The sequence below is a fragment of the Mus caroli genome, unplaced genomic scaffold (assembly GCF_978045245.1).
Source record: "Mus caroli unplaced genomic scaffold, Mus_caroli_1 scaffold_13, whole genome shotgun sequence".
NCBI classification, from domain to species: Eukaryota; Metazoa; Chordata; class Mammalia; order Rodentia; family Muridae; genus Mus; species Mus caroli.
In genome coordinates this window covers 2,689,089-2,708,200 of record NW_028227268.1, presented here as the reverse complement: position 1 = coordinate 2,708,200, position 19,112 = coordinate 2,689,089, and the positions used below count along the sequence as shown (strand labels likewise).

General features: G+C 51.1%; 1 protein-coding gene across 1 annotated transcript in view; it reads left to right on the top strand.

Annotated features, from left to right (window-relative positions):
- The first annotated feature begins 1,724 nt into the window (after positions 1–1,724).
- The window catches only part of Card14 (caspase recruitment domain family member 14), a 26,612-nt gene continuing 9,224 nt past the window's right edge, over positions 1,725–19,112 (top strand). The window contains 14 exon segments of the mRNA XM_085829374.1: positions 1,725–1,935; positions 4,673–4,810; positions 5,428–5,753; positions 7,023–7,190; positions 7,341–7,380; positions 7,383–7,399; positions 8,305–8,424; positions 8,923–9,048; positions 9,499–9,648; positions 11,460–11,576; positions 14,237–14,379; positions 14,548–14,636; positions 16,786–16,846; positions 17,037–17,229. Of these exon segments, the coding sequence (XP_085685500.1) occupies positions 1,725–1,935; positions 4,673–4,810; positions 5,428–5,753; positions 7,023–7,190; positions 7,341–7,380; positions 7,383–7,399; positions 8,305–8,424; positions 8,923–9,048; positions 9,499–9,648; positions 11,460–11,576; positions 14,237–14,379; positions 14,548–14,636; positions 16,786–16,846; positions 17,037–17,229 (1,899 nt within the window).

Genomic DNA, 19,112 nt, shown 5'->3' with positions numbered 1-19,112 from the left:
ATGCAGGCTGCTATTGAGCTGGCTTCCCCCTCTTCTCTCAGCCTGGGATGGCAGCCTACAGGCAGGCGTGGAGATTTCCTTTTCTTTTTAGATGATTCTAAGCACAGCCAAGCTGATGGCCATGATGAGCTGTCCCAGTTGGACTGGGTGTTGTTCACAGAGACAGGACACCCCAGCTGTCACTTTCTCTTTGTTATAAACCACCAAGGTTGGCTTGCTGGGGTTTGGGGGCATCTTCAGAGCACAGACCTCTTCATGGGAGGCCATCCCATGGGGCCAAGTGAAAAGAATCAAACCACGGCGCTTTGTAGACCTAAGACTGCTCCCACCTGTGCTTAGAGATGCCCCAGGATGTCGGCAGGGCTGTGTGTGTGATGCAGAAACTTAGAGTGGCCAGCGTCCGTCCGCGGAACATCACTGGCAGCCAGTGTCTGTCCACGGGGACATCGCTGGCTTTAAGTGGATGGTGCTTGTGACTTGATCTTCCATAGAGGCAGAAGCCAGCTACGGCAGACTCTGTACCAACCATTATAAAATGACTAAAGATTGGGGAGTCCTGTGGGGAGCCCTTCCCAGCCCCCTCATCGGTCTGAAAGCTGGTGGGTCTTGTTTGTTTAACAAGGCCCAGGCTGCACATGCCTTTTATGCAGCCACCTTGTGCCTCCCTCTAACTCCTGACTGGCAAATCAGTCCTGGGTAGGTGCTCTGGCCAGCCCAGTCTCCACATGGCCATTTCTGCCCTAGCACAGCAGCTCCACCAGCTGCTGGACACAGCATCCAACTCCAAAGTTTACTCCAGGACAGTTTTGTAACCTTACTTTCTTTTCTCCCCACTGTGTGTGTGTGTGTGTGTGTGTGTGTGTGTGTCTGTGTCTGTGTCTGTGTCTCTGTGTGTGTCTGTCTGTGTGTCTGTCTGTCTGTGTGTGTGTCTGTATGTGTGTGTCTGTGTGTGTGTGTGTCTGTGTTTGTGTCTCTGTGTGTGTGTGTGTGTCTGTGTGTGTGTGTGTCTGTGTGTGTGTGTCTCTGTGTGTGTCTGTGTGTGTGTGTGTCTCTGTGTGTGTGTCTCTGTGTGTGTGTCTCTGTGTGTGTGTCTCTCTCTGTGTGTGTGTCTGTGTGTGTGTGTCTCTGGGTGTGTGTGTGTGTCTGTGTGTGTGTGTCTCTGTGTGTGTGTGTGTCTGTGTGTGTGTGTCTCTGGGTGTGTGTGTGTGTCTGTGTGTGTGTCTATGTGTGTGTGTCTGTGTGTGTGTGTCTCTGTGTGTGTGTGTGTCTGTGTGTGTGTGTGTCTGTGTGTGTGTGTCTCTGGGTGTGTGTGTGTGTCTGTGTCTGTGTGTCTGTGTGTGTTGCTGAGGATGGAACCTACACCCAGCACCTCAGCAGAGCTGGGTAAATACTATAGCGCTGAGCTCGTGCTTCCAGATCCTGACCAGTTTTTATTGTCATCTTGGGTTAATGAAGTCCCGGGCCATGAGCAACAAATGACTAATGTGGTTTACTGACACCAGCTGAAGCTGCCTGCCTGCCAGAGGTGAGGGGTGGGGATGCGGACAGGGAGTGGGAAGGGAGCCTAGTGTTGTTACAGGGTGTTCCTCTGACTCTCCCAATTGGATGTTGTTTCTCCACCAGCAGTGTGGAGCCAAGAGGGCTGGAGCAGAAAACTCCCTGGCCTCGGAAGTCCAAGCGCAGTCTTCCATCGCACCCCTATCCCAGCCTCTCAGAGTTCAGGTATGGCGGAACTGTGCCGCATGGATTCCACACTGACTGCTCTGGACGAGGAGATGCTCTGGGATATGCTGGAGAGTCACCGATGCAGGATCGTGCAGAGCATCTGCCCTAGCCGGCTCACCCCCTACCTGCGCCAGGCCAAGGTGCTGGGCCAGCTGGACGAGGAGGAGATCCTGCATAGCTCCCGTTTCACCAACAGTGCCATGAGAGTTGGTGAGTCCATAGGCGTTTGCCCCTCCTTGAGTCACTGGGGTTGCAGCTAGGCTCTTCTTGCCCAGCAGCTCAACACGGCTTGTGCTACAGCAGTGGGGGGTGGGGAGAAGCTTCAACATCAAGAGTGGCTATGCCTGCTATCCCAGCAATCCAAGTGACTGAGACAGGAGGATGGCTACAAGTTCAAGGTCAGCCTAGACTGCAGTGTGAGATTCTATCAAAGCGGGGTAGGAAATGTAGCCCTATTGATAGAAACCTTGCCAGCATACACAAAGCGGTTAGCTAGATCCCCAGTGCCACGCAAACCAGGTATGCACCCACAACCCAGGCATTGTGAGGTGCACCCCTTAACCCAGGCATTGTGGGGTACACCCATAACTCTGACATTGTGGGGTACAACCATAACCCAAGCATTGTGGGGTACACCTGTAACTCAGGCATTGTGGGGTACACTGTAACACAGAACTTGGGAGGTGGAAGTAGGACGATTAGAAGTTTAAGGATGTCTTCAGCTCTGTGTCAAGAAGTTCTAGGCAGCCTGGGGCGTTTAAGGCCCTATCTCAAAACGACCTCAGCAACAAAAGCATCAAGGGAACCGTTTCCCACCTCCAGGATACTGAGTTAGTCCCCTAACAAAGTCCCAGCAAATAGCTGTATCAATGCTGTTTAAAGCAAGCGTGGGAGGCCCGGGGTGCAGCTCAGTGGTAGAGGACTCTCAACAGGCACGAGGCCCCGACTTCCAAGCACCAAGGGAAAGAAACCCCACAGGGATTAGTGCGCTCAGTTCTGCAGCTCCAGGTCTTGTATGTGGTATGAACGGGGCTGCCATCCCGCTGCAGACTCTGCAGATTCTTCTTGCCTTTCAGTTGTAGTGGCTCCCGGAAATGTCGGGCATGTGGACCTGTCACTCCAACTCTGCCTTCTCCATGCTCACACGAATGTTTCCTGTGTTTTCCTCTTCTTGTAAGCACACTTGGAGTTAGAATATGGCCCCCTTTACCTTCTTTTTCTTTTAATTTGTAAAATTTAATTTTTTGATTGAAATGTTGTCTCCTGTATACTTGCTGAGGATGAATGTGAGTATCAGTTTGCCTGTCTCTGCTTCCCAGGTGACAAGGCGACAGGTGTGCGCTGGCCCTCCTTGTCTATGTAGTCCTGGGGATTGAACCCAGGGCTCTAGGCATGGTGCGCGAGCATGTTACCAACTGAGCTGCACCCCCATCCCCAGGACAGTCTGACCTTGAGATCTTTCACCTAATTACATCTACAAAGATCGTTTGTCCAAAAGGAAAAACTCACACAGGCGCTGTCTTAGTTTGATGTCTTTTGCTGTGATAAACACCATGACCAAGAGCAACTCGGGAAGAAAAGGGTTTATTTGTCTTACACATCCGAACCACAGTCCATCACTGAGGGAGGCCAAGGCAGAGGCTGTGGATGATGCACCCCGCTGGCTTGCTACCCGTGTCTTGCTCCGTTTTCTTTCTTATACACCTCAGGAGCACCTGCCAGAGGTGGCTTCCTTCACAGTGGTCTGGGCCCTTCCACGTCCGTCATTAATCAAGGTGATATCCCACAGGCTTGCACACAGGCCAGCATGATGGGGTCAGTTCCTTAAGTGGCATTCCCTCTTCCCCATGACTCTAATGTATTGGGTTAACAAAAACTAAGCAGCACTGGTAGGCTTGGGGCGGGGCATATCTTGGGGATGTCTTTGCAGCTTGTTCTTCTGCTCTGGCAGGCAGTATCTTCTCACTCGGAAGTGACTATGAAGTCACTGAAGGTTCAGTGGCTGAAGTGCTGTTGACAAAATGCTCACTGCAAATGCAGGCCATAGAGGCTGGGTGACAGGTGGCAAGTATAGACGTCACAGTGTATATGCAGTGAAGAGACTGATTTGTAAAAGATTGGTGTTCTCTACACACACACACACACACACACACATGTGCACAGTGCATGTACACACATACACATGCACATACAAACATACATACACACATACAAACAAAAACACACATACACACAAAAACACACACATACAAGCATACATACACACACAAACATACATATATACATACAAACACACACAAACATACATATACACACACATACAAACATACACACACATATACACACACATGCGAGAGACAGAGACAGAGAGATAGAGACAGAGGAAGACAGAAAGAGAGAGAGAGGGAGAGAGACAGAGGACGAAGAGGGGGGAAACAGACAGACAGACAGACAGACAGACAGACAGTACTCAGGATTGTAAGACTATGCATCTGTCCATGTCCCTTTATACCCAGCTCATAGGAGAACATTTTCTTTTTTTTTTTTTTAAACAGGTTTTTTTTTTAATTTATTATTATATGTAAGTACACTGTAGCTGTCTTCAGACACACCAGAAGAGGGCGTCAGATCTCATTACAGATGGTTGTGAGCCACCATGTGGTTGCTGGGATTTGAACTCTGGACCTTCGGAAGAGCAGTCGGGTGCTCTTACCCACTGAGCCATCTCACCAGCCCCAGGAGAACATTTTCTTGACCCTAGTAGGGATCCAGCTTATTATGGATCTTGCCTCAAATTGATGATGTGTGAATAAAGGTAGGGTACAGAGCCTGTGTCTCCCTGCCAGGGATCCCAGAGAACTCCAACCCCAGCTGTCCACACACTCTGGTGGTTCAGTCTCTCTCTCTCTCTCTCTCTCTCTCTCTCTCTCTTACTTTCTTTCTCTAGGGCACTTGCTGGATCTGCTGAAGGCCCGAGGGAAGAACGGAGCCATTGCCTTCCTGGAAAGCCTGAAGTTCCACAACCCTGATGTCTACACCCTGGTCACTGGGCTGCAGTCTGACATTGACTTCAGCACCTTCAGCGGTGAGAGCTAGATCAAAGCCCTGCTACTGCAGGACTTCCCTCCCGGCCATGGTCTCTGGCCCTGGGCCCGGCACCATCCCAATTCACTGCACTGGGAGAGGGGAGGGAAGGAGAAGACCCTAGACCTGGGTGCTTCAAAGCCAATCTTCAAGAGCGTGTGCTATGGGGAGCCACCATGCACTCCAGAAGTGAAGGGTTGCTTAAGGGGGAGTCTAGTGTCCCTCTTCCCAGGGTCAGGGGCAGAGAAGCTAAGACTTCTGCAGGAAAGCACAGTTATGCAGTAAAGGCTTAGCCTGTATGGTGGGACGTACGGTTGTGTTCAGGAGCTGACAGACTCTGGCCCTTCCCAGGGAGCTGTTGAAAGATTTGAGTGTTAAAAGAGCAGAACTCTCGGGGAACTCAAAGCAGCTGCTAATAAGCCATCCGTTCTGGGTCGGTGCGAAAGACGTATTCATGTGAGTTCTGTCAGGAGACTTATGTCTCTGCTGTGTTTTCCTTGGAGTTCCACGGAAATTGCTAACCTTGAATACAGTCAGCTAGCTCATAAGGGGTTGGGGCTGGAGGAGAGTGACAGGGTCTCTCAAGGTGACAGAAAGAACCATCACCCATCTGTGCAGGTCTCATGGAGACATCCAAGCTGACCGAGTGTCTGGCTGGGGCCATCAGCAGCCTGCAGGAGGAGCTGGCCCAGGAGAAGGCACAGAAGGAGGTGCTGCTTCGGAGATGCCAGCAGCTGAAGGAGCGCCTGGGCTTGGCTGAGGCCCATGCAGAGGGTCTGCGCCAGCTGGAGGTCGACCACAGCCGCATGAAGCGTGAGGTCAGCACCCACTTCCACGAGGTCTTGAAACTGAAGGACGAGATGCTGAACCTGTCACTGCACTACAGCAACGCGCTCAGAGAGAAGGAGCTGGCTGCCACACGCTGCCACAGCCTGCAGGAAGAGGTACGGGTCTGAGAGAGCTGGGCAGCCAGCCTCTTCCACAACCTGCAGACCTCCTGGGTTTGCCTTATGGGTGCTTCCTTCCAGGAGTGCCAGACAAACATAGGGGGGGGGGGGGGTCTCGGCGATCCAGTTTTTCTCAGGCCTCTGACCAAGAGAAGAAAAGAGGCCAGCATGATCTGGCTGGATAGTTTGGGGATTCAGGGCCCTGGATCCACAGACTCCTGGATCCGGAAGGTTACCACAGGAAACTCTGCTTGGCTGAAGGATCCAGGTCCCGTGGCTCTCAGCATCCCTAGCCCGCCCTGACTTGATTTGGCTGGTTTGTTAGTGGTGCTATTTATGAGTCCACATTGTCTCCATCAGAGGGATGAGGGCAGTGAAACCAAGGTCCCTGGTGGCCATCAATCTGACTGTAGAGATGGGAGCTGGTCCCGGGCCCCCTTAGTCTGCTCCCAGGGGCCCAAGGCACTAGTTTAAGCCCCAAGCCTCATCTGTAGTAAAGCTAAGGTGCTTTCTCTGAAGAGCTGGCTCAGTGGCTGCAACAGTTGCTTTTCTGTTGCAGTGATGAACCATCACCGCCAAGAGAAACAGAGAAGGAGGGGTTTGCAACAGTATATCACAGCGGGGAGAGAGGGCAGCAGAGGGGCAGAGGCCAGGGCAGGAAGCTGACAGATCACAGCCTCCACTACAAACACAAAGCAAAGAGAGACCAAGAGTGGACCAAGCAAGGCTCTGTATCCCCAAAGCCTGCCCCTATTGACACACCTCTACCAGGAAGCCCTGCTCCTCTGAGCCTCCCCAAACACCACCACCAACTGGCACCAAGAGTTCCAACACCAGAGCCAAAGGGGACACTTAGATTCAAACTGTCATAGTGTCTAAGACTGCACACTGTTTTTCCAGAAGACCAAGTTTAGGTCTCCAAACCTGATTGGGCAACTTATAACTCCAGCTCTTGGGGAATCTAATGCCTCTGGCCTCTGCAGGCCATCTCAGTCACATGCACATCCACACACAGATGAATATACACTCATATATGTCATTTAAAATAAAATAAACACTATTAAATGCCCCTTCTTCTCACGGGGGGTCTGGGATTGCTCAGGAGGTGAACCCATGCCTTTGAAGCTCGGGGCTGAGGCTCTCCAGGTGCCAGCAGCAGCAGCAGCAACAACAGCAGCAGCAGCAGCAAAGATGGGCAAGCTGCATCCGGTCAATGCTTAATGGAGAATCTTTCCCATGATCCCCTTCCCGCTTCCTCCCACACAGCTCTACCTGGTGAAGCAGGAACTCCAGCGAGCAAGCCTTGTATCGTCATGTGAAAGAGAATCTCGAGAGAGGTCCCTGAAGATGGCCAGCGACCTGGAGCCTGAGGGAGAGGAACTGAATCGGCTTAAGGAGGAGAACGAGAAACTCCGCTCCATGACCTTCAGCCTGGTAGGTCTTGGTCCTTCAGGAGGCCAGATGCCTCCTGCTGATCTGGAAAGGCATTGTCTTTGGTGTCAGTGGATGCCTATGGGCTGGGAAACTCTCTCACCGGTGGCTTTGCTAAAGTAAAGCCCATGTCAACCCCTTGTCTTACCTTAGGCAGGCCTTGAACTCATGATCTCCCTGCCTCAGTATCCTGGCATGACCTGCACCACCAGGTCAAGTTATGCAATCCCTTCTCAGTCCTTCCTGCCTCCCTCTTCCCACTCACCCAGATGGTGACAGCATTAAAAACCTTGTCCCTATATTAGTTTGCTCTATGGGCTAATTTACTGAGACTATGTGGAGTGGCAATAGAAAGGCCACTTGTAACAATGGGTTCTGCTGGGTGGGGTGGTCCGTGCCTGCAGCCCTAACATGGAAGCCTGAGGCAGGTGAAACCTTGACTAAAATAAAATAAAAGGATGAAGAAACTACAGGGATGTGAAAATATGAATATGTTCTGCCCATAAGATTTTCTGCATCCTGTTCACCATGACTCGGGGAAAGTAGGCTTCCTAGAACCTAGTCGCTGGAGACATTGAAGCCCTGGAATTCTGAGAATACTTCCTCCTTTTGATTCCTTTTTCTTTCTTTTCTTTTTTTGGGGGGCAGGGGAGAGGGTGGTGGTGGTTCAAGATAGGGTTTTTCTGTGTAGCCCTGGCTGTCCTAGAACTAGCTTGGTAGACCAGGCTGACCTTGAACTCAGAGATCCACCTGCCTCTGCCACCACCACCCAGCTCCCCTTGATTTCTTTTAATTAAAAAAAATTAATAAGGGGGTGTGCTGGAGAGATGGCTCAGCAATTGAGAGCACTTGCTACTCTTGCAGTTGACCCACAGTTTACTTCCCTGGACCCACACAGCAGTTTACAGCCATGTGTAACTCCAGTTCTAGGTGTTCTAGTGCCCCCTTCTGGCCTCTACAGGCATTGCACCCACATGGCACACATACATTCAGGTAGACAAACGTACACATAATCTCTTTGATAAGGAATTCCTTCAATGTATCTTCCTTGGAGATGGAGTGTGGCTCACTGCAGCTTGGGCTGAACTGTGTGCCACTCACATTCCTTCTTCCCCAGGTGGAGAAGGACATTTTGGAACAGAGTCTGGATGAGGCCAGGGAGAGCAAGCAAGAGCTGGTGGACCGCATCCACTCACTGCGGGAGAGAGCAGTGGCCGCGGAGAGGCAGCAGAAGCAGGTGAGGCTGCGGTGCCCTTCCTTGGAGTCACGGCCATCCATCTTGGGCAGGCTCGTTTGTGGGACAGACAGACAGACAGATTCACTCAATCATCAGCATAGTCTGACTTACTTGGCTATGTTAACCTATAGCCCAGACCTCATAGTCAGGCAAGCAATGGAGAACCCCAGGAGTATGTCAAAGGCTTACAGACCACTAGAGCCCAGGATTTAGACAAGGGAAGATGGAGAGGAAAGAAGGGAACAGTAGGAGAGAATGAGCTATGGGGAAATTGCTTGTGTATTTTGAGCCATTAAACAGCATGTGATTCTGCACACATGTGTACACAGTTGCTAATCACAGTCAGTGTGATTAGCTCTCTGGCTCTGTAGACCCCCTCTAAACCGGTTCTTCACTTGCCCTGCAAGCCGCCTGCCTCCCTTTCCCCATCCCCACTCACCCCTTCCCACCTAAGCTCTCAGAGCCAATGAGCATCGTGGGTCTGCTTCTGTTCTACAGTACTGGGAGGAGAAGGAACAGACCCTACTCCAGTTCCGGAAGACCCAGGTGGACTGTGAACTATACAAAGAAAAGATGACCATGCTTCAGGGCCAGGTGGCTGAGCTGCAGAAGGAACGTGACCAGGTATCCTAAGCGTTAGGAACAGACCCTGAGGGGAGGATTCAGGTGTCTGTCCTTGCTGGCACAGGGCAGCATGACTCCACCCTCTACACTGCCCCCTGCTGGTGTGTGGATGAGGCTTTGAGCTGCTGGCTCAGGGGATAGGATTCAAACTTCAGGGTTTCTCTCCTTGGTCTATGAGAGGTTTCTCACCCCCCTGCAACTCACTGGCACAGGCTCTCTGTTAGCCTCCCTACCATTGTTCCTGACATGAGACATAGACTATCCATCCCAGATATGGATTTTATTCAAGCATGGTAGGTTTGCATATTCAGTGTGAGTCCTGGTTAGTGTGCACTGGATGGGTTCAGGGTGAGTGCCCACAGCATGGGGGTACCTTTTGCAGCTCAGGTGACTGGCTCTGATGTTCTACCCCTAACCCCCCCCCCACTACTCCTCCTGTCTTGGCTACAGGCATACACAGCAAGGGACAGGGCCCAGATGGAGATTTCTCAGGGCCTGGTGGAGAAGGATGCCCTTCGCAGGAGAGTGTTCGAGCTGACAGAGCAGGTCTGTGAGCTGCGTACTCAGCTGCGCAGGCTGCAGGCAGAGGCCCCAGGAGGAGTGAGTACCCCAACCCAAGAGTGGGAGGCTGGAGAGTGGGCCGCATGGGTGACGGGACAGGGATGCACAGGAAATGGTAACTGAGCTGGAGAGATGAAGACAGAGTCCACACGGTCCTCTGCAGAGCTGTCTGCCTCTTGTCAACTGAAACGCTGGGAGCACAGGGCAGGACCAGCTTGCTTCTGCTTCTCTTCATGTTGACATTAGTGTGTTATAGAAAGGGAAGCTTGGGGGAAGGTTCTGGAACCAAGAAATCTGTTGTTGTGTGTTGTGACAGAAGCAGCATCAGTATGATATGTCCACTGTGTAGATAATTTCCACAAAGTCAAAACTCCAGGAACTGAGTAACACAGACACTGTGGTGAAGGACCTGGGTGCTTGAGAGCTGTGTCACAAAGCCTCCTTGGTCCCTTGGGCAGCATGGGTCAGGTTCCCTGGGCGGGCACGGCTGCTTAAGTAGCCATGGTCCAGGAGGGAGGTACAGTCAGAGTCTCTTCCTTGTCCTACCCCTTTGCTCATGTGTGGATGCAAGCACATGTGCAAGTGTGTGCATGTGCATGCGTGGTCTCATGCTGCAGTCATGTTATGCAAGTAATCTGCTACTAAACCATATACATCCCCAGGCCTCCTCCAGCCTTTTAAAAAAAAACATTTATTTTTGGAATGGACTCATTAAGTGGCTCAGTCTAGCCTTGAACTTGTAGCCCTGACTCCTCAGTCTCCTGAATGGCTGAATGTACAGACCTGGGCCACCAGGCCCAGCTTATGATTATACCTATGCACATACATGTATACCTATGCATATAATACATGCATACATACATATACGCATACATACATACACGCATACATACATACATGCATGCATGCATACATGCATACATACATACATGCATACATGCATACATACATACATACATGCATACATGCATACACCAGCACAATGGCTTAAGGAACAGTACTTGCTACCAAGCCTGATGACCTTAGCTCAGCCCTATGATCCACAGGGTTCGGGGAGAGAACGGATTCCTGCAGGTTGTCCTCTGACTTCCAAAGGCACACTTGGCATATGTATATGTGCACACATGCACACACATAAACTAATTATAATCTATACCTGCTACATGGTAATATGCGTGTCTACATATGCATATATGTGTGAACATATACATGTTTTATGCACGTGTATATATGCGTCCATACACAGTAAAAAGGGCTGGAAGGACAGACATCAAGATGCTAATGGCATATACGTAATTTATTTTTATTTTATGTGTATGCCTGAGCATATGGATATGTACCATATGCACGGACTCCAGAAGAGGGCATCCGAGCCTCTGGACCTGGAGTTACAGATGGTTGTGAGCTGCTACGTGGGTCCTGGGACAAGAATCCGGGCCTCTGCAAGAACAGACTTGTTCCTAACCACTGAGCCGTCTCCCCAGCTGTCCCTGCTCATTTTGGGTTTGGGATGTGTTCAATGTCATCTTCTTTCCATCTCTAATCGCTTCTTCACCCACCCAAATTTTCTTTATAGCGTGTGAATACATGCACATATGTGTACATATGCATACATTACGCAGTTTATTACCTTTAAACCTAGCACACAACGTATAGTCTCTAGATTCTCTAGAAAGACTGAAATGCACCATTCTTAAGCCAGATCTCTTCTTGGCGGGTAACTACTGAGAGTATGGGAGGCACCAGCATTTCATTCAGAAGTTAAGACGAGAATCTGTCCAAGCAGGGTGGGGTGGGGGGCACTCAGGGGAAAGCTCCTGAGCTAAGGAGACATCTGGTCTCTTTGGAAGCCCAAGCAGGAAGCAGGAACCAGGGAACTCTGCCTCCGGGGGAAGCAGAGGCTTGTGCGGATGCATGCTGTGTGCCCACCAGACGACAGTGACTGCAGCGTCCTCAGCTCCACCGAGGTGTGTGCCCTTGATCATGACCCCTGACCAATGACCCCTGACCCCTGACTCTGACCCTGACCTAGGCCCCTGCCCTCTGCTGTATTCAGCCCAACACATCATCGGGGTTAAGATGTCTCTGGGAACCTTATTTCCATAGAGAAGAATTGATACCACTGAACATTTCAAACAGGAAATCCTGGGAGCTGGAAACCCAAAGTCAAGGTGCCAAAGGGGCCACACTCTCTGTGGCTTTGGCGGAGGACCTTTTCTATCTCTCCAGCTTTGCTTTCCCAACAGTCCTTGGCCTGCAGTCGCATCGCTCCGATCTCCACCTCTGTCATAATGTGGAGTTCTCCAGATCTCCTAACAGTTGTTCTTTCTCAACCTTCCTAACACTGGGACCTTTAAGACAGTCCTGTTTTCATTGCTACTTTAAAACTGTAAGTTTGCTACTGTTGTGAATTGTAATGTAAATTTGTGGTCAGAGGTTTGCCAAAGGCATTGCAACCCCCAGGCTGAGAACCATTGCCTTAGAGGACATAGCAGGCAGTTTCCCCGAGATTATCAACTTAAATGGAGAAAGGTTGCTTGTGTTCACAGTTCAGAGGTTTCCCACACAGATACTCAGACCCATCACTTCAGGCCTGTGGTGAGGCAGAACCTCCCAGTACAGCAGCTGGGAGAGCAGAGAGGAAGACAGAGAGATGGACAGAGACAGAGACAAATAGATAGAGAGACAGACAGAGATACAGAGAGATGGGGCAGACAGAGACACAAACAGAGATAGAGAGAGACACAGAGAGAGACACAGAAAGAGAGAGAGAGACACACACACACAGAAAGAGAGAAAAACTGAATATAATACAGGGGATGGGTACCTGGTAGGCCCATGCCAAGACGCCCCCTGAGAAATCATGCCATGCACCAGATCTGGTATAAGGGGGGTGGTATCTGAGGGGGAAGGAAAGGGAGTAAGGATGTAAAGAGGCAGACAGACGGGAGCAGAGCCACGAGGACAGAGAAGCAGGGACAGAGGAGGACAGAAAGGAGTGGGGGAAAGACAGAGAGAGATGGGGAGGGGGAGAGGGGAGGAGGGGGAAGGGAGAGAGGGAGAGGGAGGAGAGAGGGAGAGGGAGGAAGAAGGGAGGAAGGGGAGAGAGAAAGAGAGGGAAAGGAGGAGAGAGAGACAGAGACAGAGAGAGACAGAGACAGAGAGAGAATGAGACTATAACTGGAGCAGTCCTGGCACCTGTAGTAATGGCAGTAGATGATGACTTAAATCATTGTTAAGTCCCTGGGAAAGCCTAGGGGAATTATCTGTAAGCCAATAGAAACAGACAGATGGGGAGACAGACAGACAGACAGACAGACAGAACCTGACTTAATATCTCCTTCAGGGACACCCCGATGACCTAACTTCCTTCCATAGGCCTCCACCTAAAGTTTCAATTACCCAATAGCACCACACCCACAGACAAGCCTTCAACACATAATCTGAGGGACATTTAAAACCCTAAACCATAACAGGAAGACGCCAATGGATTTGCAGCCCACTCCGACACAGTGTGACATCTTAGCTTGATTTCACCCGTGAAGCCTCTACTTTCAAACGAGGTCACATTCTGTAGTTGGTGATGGGGGACGGTGGCACCTGGATTCCAGGAGACATTGCTCTACCCACCTCAAAGGTCCCTGGAATATGAGACCCACAGTGTCTGCCTTTGGCCTTTGGCAAAGAGGAGAGGTGATCTCTTCATAGTTACCAAGTTGTGGGTGCTCAGGGTACGGTGGCGGTGCTGGAACAGGGGTGAGACGCGGGTCAGGTCAGCACTGATTCCCCTTGTCACCTCCTGAGCTGGTTTTATGTTCCCTTCCTAGATGACCCCAGCGGTCCCGTTCTCCCCCCACCCCCTCAAGGTCCAGGCAACTCCAGAGAAGCCAGACTCTATGCACATGGTTCACTGGCTCTTAGAAAACTAGGGACAAGGAGGGAGACTCCACATTCTAACCAGAGTCCCAGAAGCCAATCGAAATCACATCTTCTAGTTCCTCCCCACGCTCACTGCCCAGAGCCAGGAGCGGTGTTCCCTTTGGGGTTGTGGCCAGGATGGGAAGGAACCTTAGGGACTCAGCCTCCCTCTCAAATACCTGAGTGGGATTACCTCCCCTGTATAGTCCTCCCCCACACTCTAGGATGTGGTCATCTTGGCTCTGGCTCCCTCCCACAGTGCCAGATCTGTTGCTCACTCTGTCACACCCTCCTCCACCACTGGGCTCCTCTGTCACTCCCTCCAGGAAGTCTGCCATACCTGTATACTTACTCACTGATCTGTGCTTTTCCCTGTGATCAGCCCCGCCCCCACCCCACCCCACCCCCAGATGGCACCTGTCCTCAGGGTACCAACAAAGATCCGGATCCATAGATCTGCGGGAGGGATTCCCAGTGAGTGGACCTGGGTCGGCTCAGTGCCTGCCCAGAACTGGTTCCATCCTGAGCCCTCTTCCCTCACCAGTCAGTAACTCCCTTTCCCAGGGACTCATTGCTTTCTATGCAAAGTGGTAAACCAAACAACACACAGCCCAGGCAGTATACAGTAGGCACTCAACAAGTGTGACTTAATGCCCTCCTCCTCTGCTCTTCTTTTCTGTGCCATCCCCCCCTGCCCACCCTCCATCAGTCCCGGCTGTGGTGGGACCTGAATTCCACATCCAGCCGGGAGCAGATGGACAGCTTCCGCTCCAGCAGCCCCATGCCTCCCAGCCAGCAGTCCCTGTACAAGCGGGTGGCAGAGGACTTCCTGGAAGACCCCGAGTCTCTAAGGTAGAACATGGTACAGGCTTGGGGCCCAGCTTGCAGGGGAAACCAGCTAGACCAAGGACGATCTGGGCTTTGGGCACTGCAGCTCGGGAAGGTGCTGGAAACTTGGGGCCTTGGCTGGAGTGGGCTGTGCCGCCTGGGTACGAGCTAGCTTCCTGTGCTCTGTGACAGCTTCCCAGAAGTCCTTGAGGTGCGCCTTCAAGGGGCTACGGTGGACGACACAGACACAGACCTGGAGTTTGAGATGATCGACGGAGCAGGTGAGTGCTGCCACACACAAGGATCTGCACGGCCTAACCCTAACCCTGCTCTCTTCCTGGGCCAAAGGGAGGCAAGTGAGACAGCCCGGACCTCTCTCCAGGGACCGTACAAAGATGTGAACTTGACCTCTGGCCTTGGCCTCTAGGCGAGGCTACCACAGCCCAGCTGGGCTGTTTGCTGTTGTCCTTTTAATTTTCTCACACAGAGGCTGAGAGGGCTGTTTCATAGTCACATGGGGCTCACGTGTATGTTCAGGTAGCCACAGACATGCGTGTTCTCCTCCCCATCGCCTGTCCTGTGAACAGACACTCAGGGGGCAGCAGGCATGGGTGCTCAGTGGCAGCAGAGACATCTGACACAGGCTGCATCTGACAGGGGCATCCCTTCTCCTGGGCTCTGGCTCCTGAGTCTCTCCTCATTTCCTTACATCTGTGACTGAACTTGTGACTGCCTTGTGATTGGCATTTCTAATCTCACACCTGATGTTTCCACCTCACACCTGGGGCACACCTGGGGCACATCTGGGGGCACACCTGGCACTCACAAAGGTCCTTGACTCCTATCCAGAATTCACCCCAATGGCCACGGTACGGTGAGAGTACCCTGTATCGTTCAGCACAGTGGCTCAAGGGACCAGAAATCCAGACCGCCCGACTTCTACCTCAGGTTCACATGCTGTTACTGAATCTCACTCAAACACATCTGGAGTGTTTCCGCAACTTAATTTGTCTTTTAAGATAATCAAGTGTTTTGGCCGGGCGTGGTGGCGCACGCCTTTAATCCCAGCACTTGGGAGGCAGAGGCAGGCGGATTTCTGAGTTCGAGGCCAGCCTGGGCTACAGAGTGAGTTCCAGGACAGCCACGACTACACAGAGAAACCCTGTCTCGAAAAACCAAAAAAAAAAAAAAAAAAAAAAAAAAAAAAAGATAAGTGTTTTTTTTGCTTGTGATCTGGGCTAAGACCATCTGTGGGTGGCACCTGTTAGATTTCCACCGGGTCTTAAGACAGGACTAGGATGCCCTGGGTCCTAGGTCACAGTATACAAATTTAAATGCTATATCTGAGGTTGGGAAGTGCCTTGTTTGAAAAGTGCTTGCTGTGTGCAAATGAAGGCCTGATCACCAGAATCCACATAAAGGCCAGGCACAGCAGCAGGCATCTACAAGCCCAGCGCTGGGGAATTGAGATAGGTAATTATCTGGGGTTCTCTGACCAGCTAGGTTAGCTAAAATGAAGAGCTCTGGCTTCAGTGAGAGAGGCGGCCCTCACAGAACAAGATGGAAAGTTATAGAGAAGACAACTGATGCAGTTGTCTGGGTTACACACACACACACACACACACAAGCACACACATGGGCACACACGCATGCATGTGTGCACGCACACACACACACACACACACAGAGACAGGTAGAGACAGACAGAGAGACACAGAGACAGAGATGGACAGACAACTCTGGATGTGGACACACACACACATGTAAACCCAGACCTTGGAAAGATGGAGAGTTCAAGGGCTACATAGTGAAACCATTTCAAATTAATTAATTTTTAACATGCTGGAGCCCCAGGGAGCATCTAATGTGAGGCCTCACAGGCTTAGCACAGCCACTGGGTTGCTGGTGAGTGCCAAGGAGCAGATTTGAGACTCCCCTTTTTTAGATTTATTCTATGTGTACGGGTGTTTTGTCTGCTTGTGTGTCTGTGTACCACATGCATGCCTGGTGCCTACAGAGGTCAGAAAAGGGTGTCAACCCGCTGGGCCGGGAGTTACAGACAGTTGTGAGCCACTGTGTAGGTACTGACAAGTGAATTCAGTCCTCTACAAGAACAGGTGCTCATAACTACTAAGCCATCTCTCCAACCCTTAGGTTTGACCCTTAATTGAAGTCAGAAATCTAAATCTCATCCATAAGCTATTGGCAACTAGTTCAGGTGAGGCAGAATGATGCAGGCAGCTCCCACTGTGGAAAGATGAAACCAGCTAACAACACAAAGAAAGGACCTCAGGAAGGGGCTGAGCCGGGCCTAGGGTACCTAAGACCAGAGGAGGAGGTCTGAGGCTGCAGCAGGGGAAAGAGGCAAGGACCATCCCTTGGTGAGCTCAGAGTCAGGCTCAGGCCGCAATGAGTCTCATTTCCTTCCAGACCTCTCTCAGACAGAGGACAGCCTGCAGGGGTCTTCCCGGAGCCTGAATGTCTCAGAAAGGTGAGCAGCACACTGGGGACACTCACTGGCTGGAGAACCAGAGCCTGGAAGTGACAGAGCAGAGTGTGACTATAGCCTCTCATGGCGAGGAGTCACAGCATTTCCAAGAGGGTGGGTCAGAGCAGAGAAGAATCACAGAATCTAGGGCTCCTCCGACCTCTGTGCTCAGGTTGTGTCTGTCTGCCCACAGCAGTGTCCCCGTGAGGAGGAGACCAGCCCGCAAGATCCTAAGCCAGGTCACGGTGCTGGCGTTCCAAGGGGACGCGTTGCTGGAACAGATTAGTGTCATCGGTGGGAACCTCACTGGGATCTTCATTCACCGTGTCACGCCTGGCTCTGCAGCAGATGAGATGGCCCTGCGTCCTGGTACCCAGATCATGATGGTGAGCAAGAGAAGAACACTATGCCAGAGACAGCTTCCCAGGGCTCTGACATCATGCCAGAGCCAGGAGTCCCAGTTGGGGTGGGGGTGTTTGGCAGGAGACAGTGGTCTGGCTCTGACATGGTCTCAGGTCTGTTCTGGGTTGATAGAAAAGGGTCATGGGCGGGGGACCGAGCCCCCTTCTCAAACCTGACAGTCCAGATCACCCAGAGCCTGGAAACTCAGAAAATGCCACTGGGATACAGCAGTTCTGACCGTGGTACTGTTCTGGGGGTGAACCTGGGCGTGGGGCGGGGAGGTGAGAGGTCCTATCTGTCAGACAAATGATCTAGCATCGAGCCACACCCCAGCCCTGACCAGGCTTCCTAAGCCATCCTGATAGCTTTGAATGCATTGTTTACTATGATGATCTTATTGTCATTTTATATGGGTGCAGGGAAAAACATATTCATGACACAAAATTCATTGTATCTATTCTACTGGAAAATGGTCAAATCTGGATAGCACACAAATATACATATAAATGTAAAACATATATTATTCTTATTAAGTGAATGCATGTGCATGGCCTGACAGCATAATTTTCTTAAATTATGTGTGTGTGTGTGTGTGTACATTCATATATGCATGTATGGCATGCGTGCATGAGTGTGGCTGCAACTTTGGTTTCGTGTTCTCTCCTTCCACCTTGCCTCGAGGCAGGCTCTCTCTTCAGAAAGACAATTATTTAGGCATGTGGGTTTCTGTGAATTGCAAGCCAGCCTGTTCTGCAAATGGAGACTCTGTCTCAAACACATTTATTTATTTACTTACTTATTTGTCTGCATGTTATAGAACACGTGTGGAGGTTCAAGGGCAGCTTGTTGTCTGCATGTTATAGAACCCGTGTGGAGGTTCAAGGGCAGCTTGTTGTCTGCATGTTATAGAACCCGTGTGGAGGTTCAAGGGCAGCTTGTTGTCTGCATGTTATAGAACCCGTGTGGAGGTTCAAGGGCAGCTTGTTGTCTGCATGTTATAGAACCCGTGTGGAGGTTCAAGGGCAGCTTGTTGTCTGCATGTTATAGAACCCGTGTGGAGGTTCAAGGGCAGCTTGTTGTCTGCATGTTATAGAACCCGTGTGGAGGTTCAAGGGCAGCTTGTTGTCTCCACTGGTTCTCTTCTCCCTCCGTGTGGATTGAATTGAGGTCCTCAGCCTTTGGGAGTGAGGGGGACCTTCACTCACTGCTGTGGGGCTTTCTCCTCCTCCTCTCCCTCCTCCTCTCTTTCCTCCTCTTCCCCCTCCTCCTTTCTCTCTCCCTCCTCTTCCTCCTCTTTTACTCCCTCTTCCTCTCCTTCCTCCTCTCCCCCCTCCTCTTTCTCTCCCTCCTCTTCTCCCTCCTCCTCCACCTTCTTAAGGTTTTGCATGTTTGACGTTTCATTTATGTTTGTTGGTTTTTGTTTGTTTGTTTGTTTTTGTTTTTTTTGAGACAGGTTTCTCTGTCCTGGAACTCACTCTGTAGACCAGGCTGGCCTCAAGCTCAGAAATCCGCCTGCCTCTGCCTCCCAAGTGCTGGGATTAAAGGCGTGCACCACCACTGCCCGGCCCATAGTTCTTGTTCTTTTTGTTTGTTTATTTTATTTTATTTTATTTTATTTGAGGCAGGGTTTCTCTGCATAGCCCTGGCTGTCCTGGATCTCACTCCATAGACCAGGCTGGCCTTGAAATTAAAGAAATCCACCTGCCTCTGCCTCCAAGTGCTGGAATAAAAGGCGTGTGCCACCACTCCTAGCTCTTCCATTTTATGTCTGCCTCTTGCACACCCACTCTCTGGTGAGTGGGTTTCTGAGCTCTGGGTCATTCCCCCTTCCCGGCTCACACCTCCATGTAAAAGCAGATTACAGATG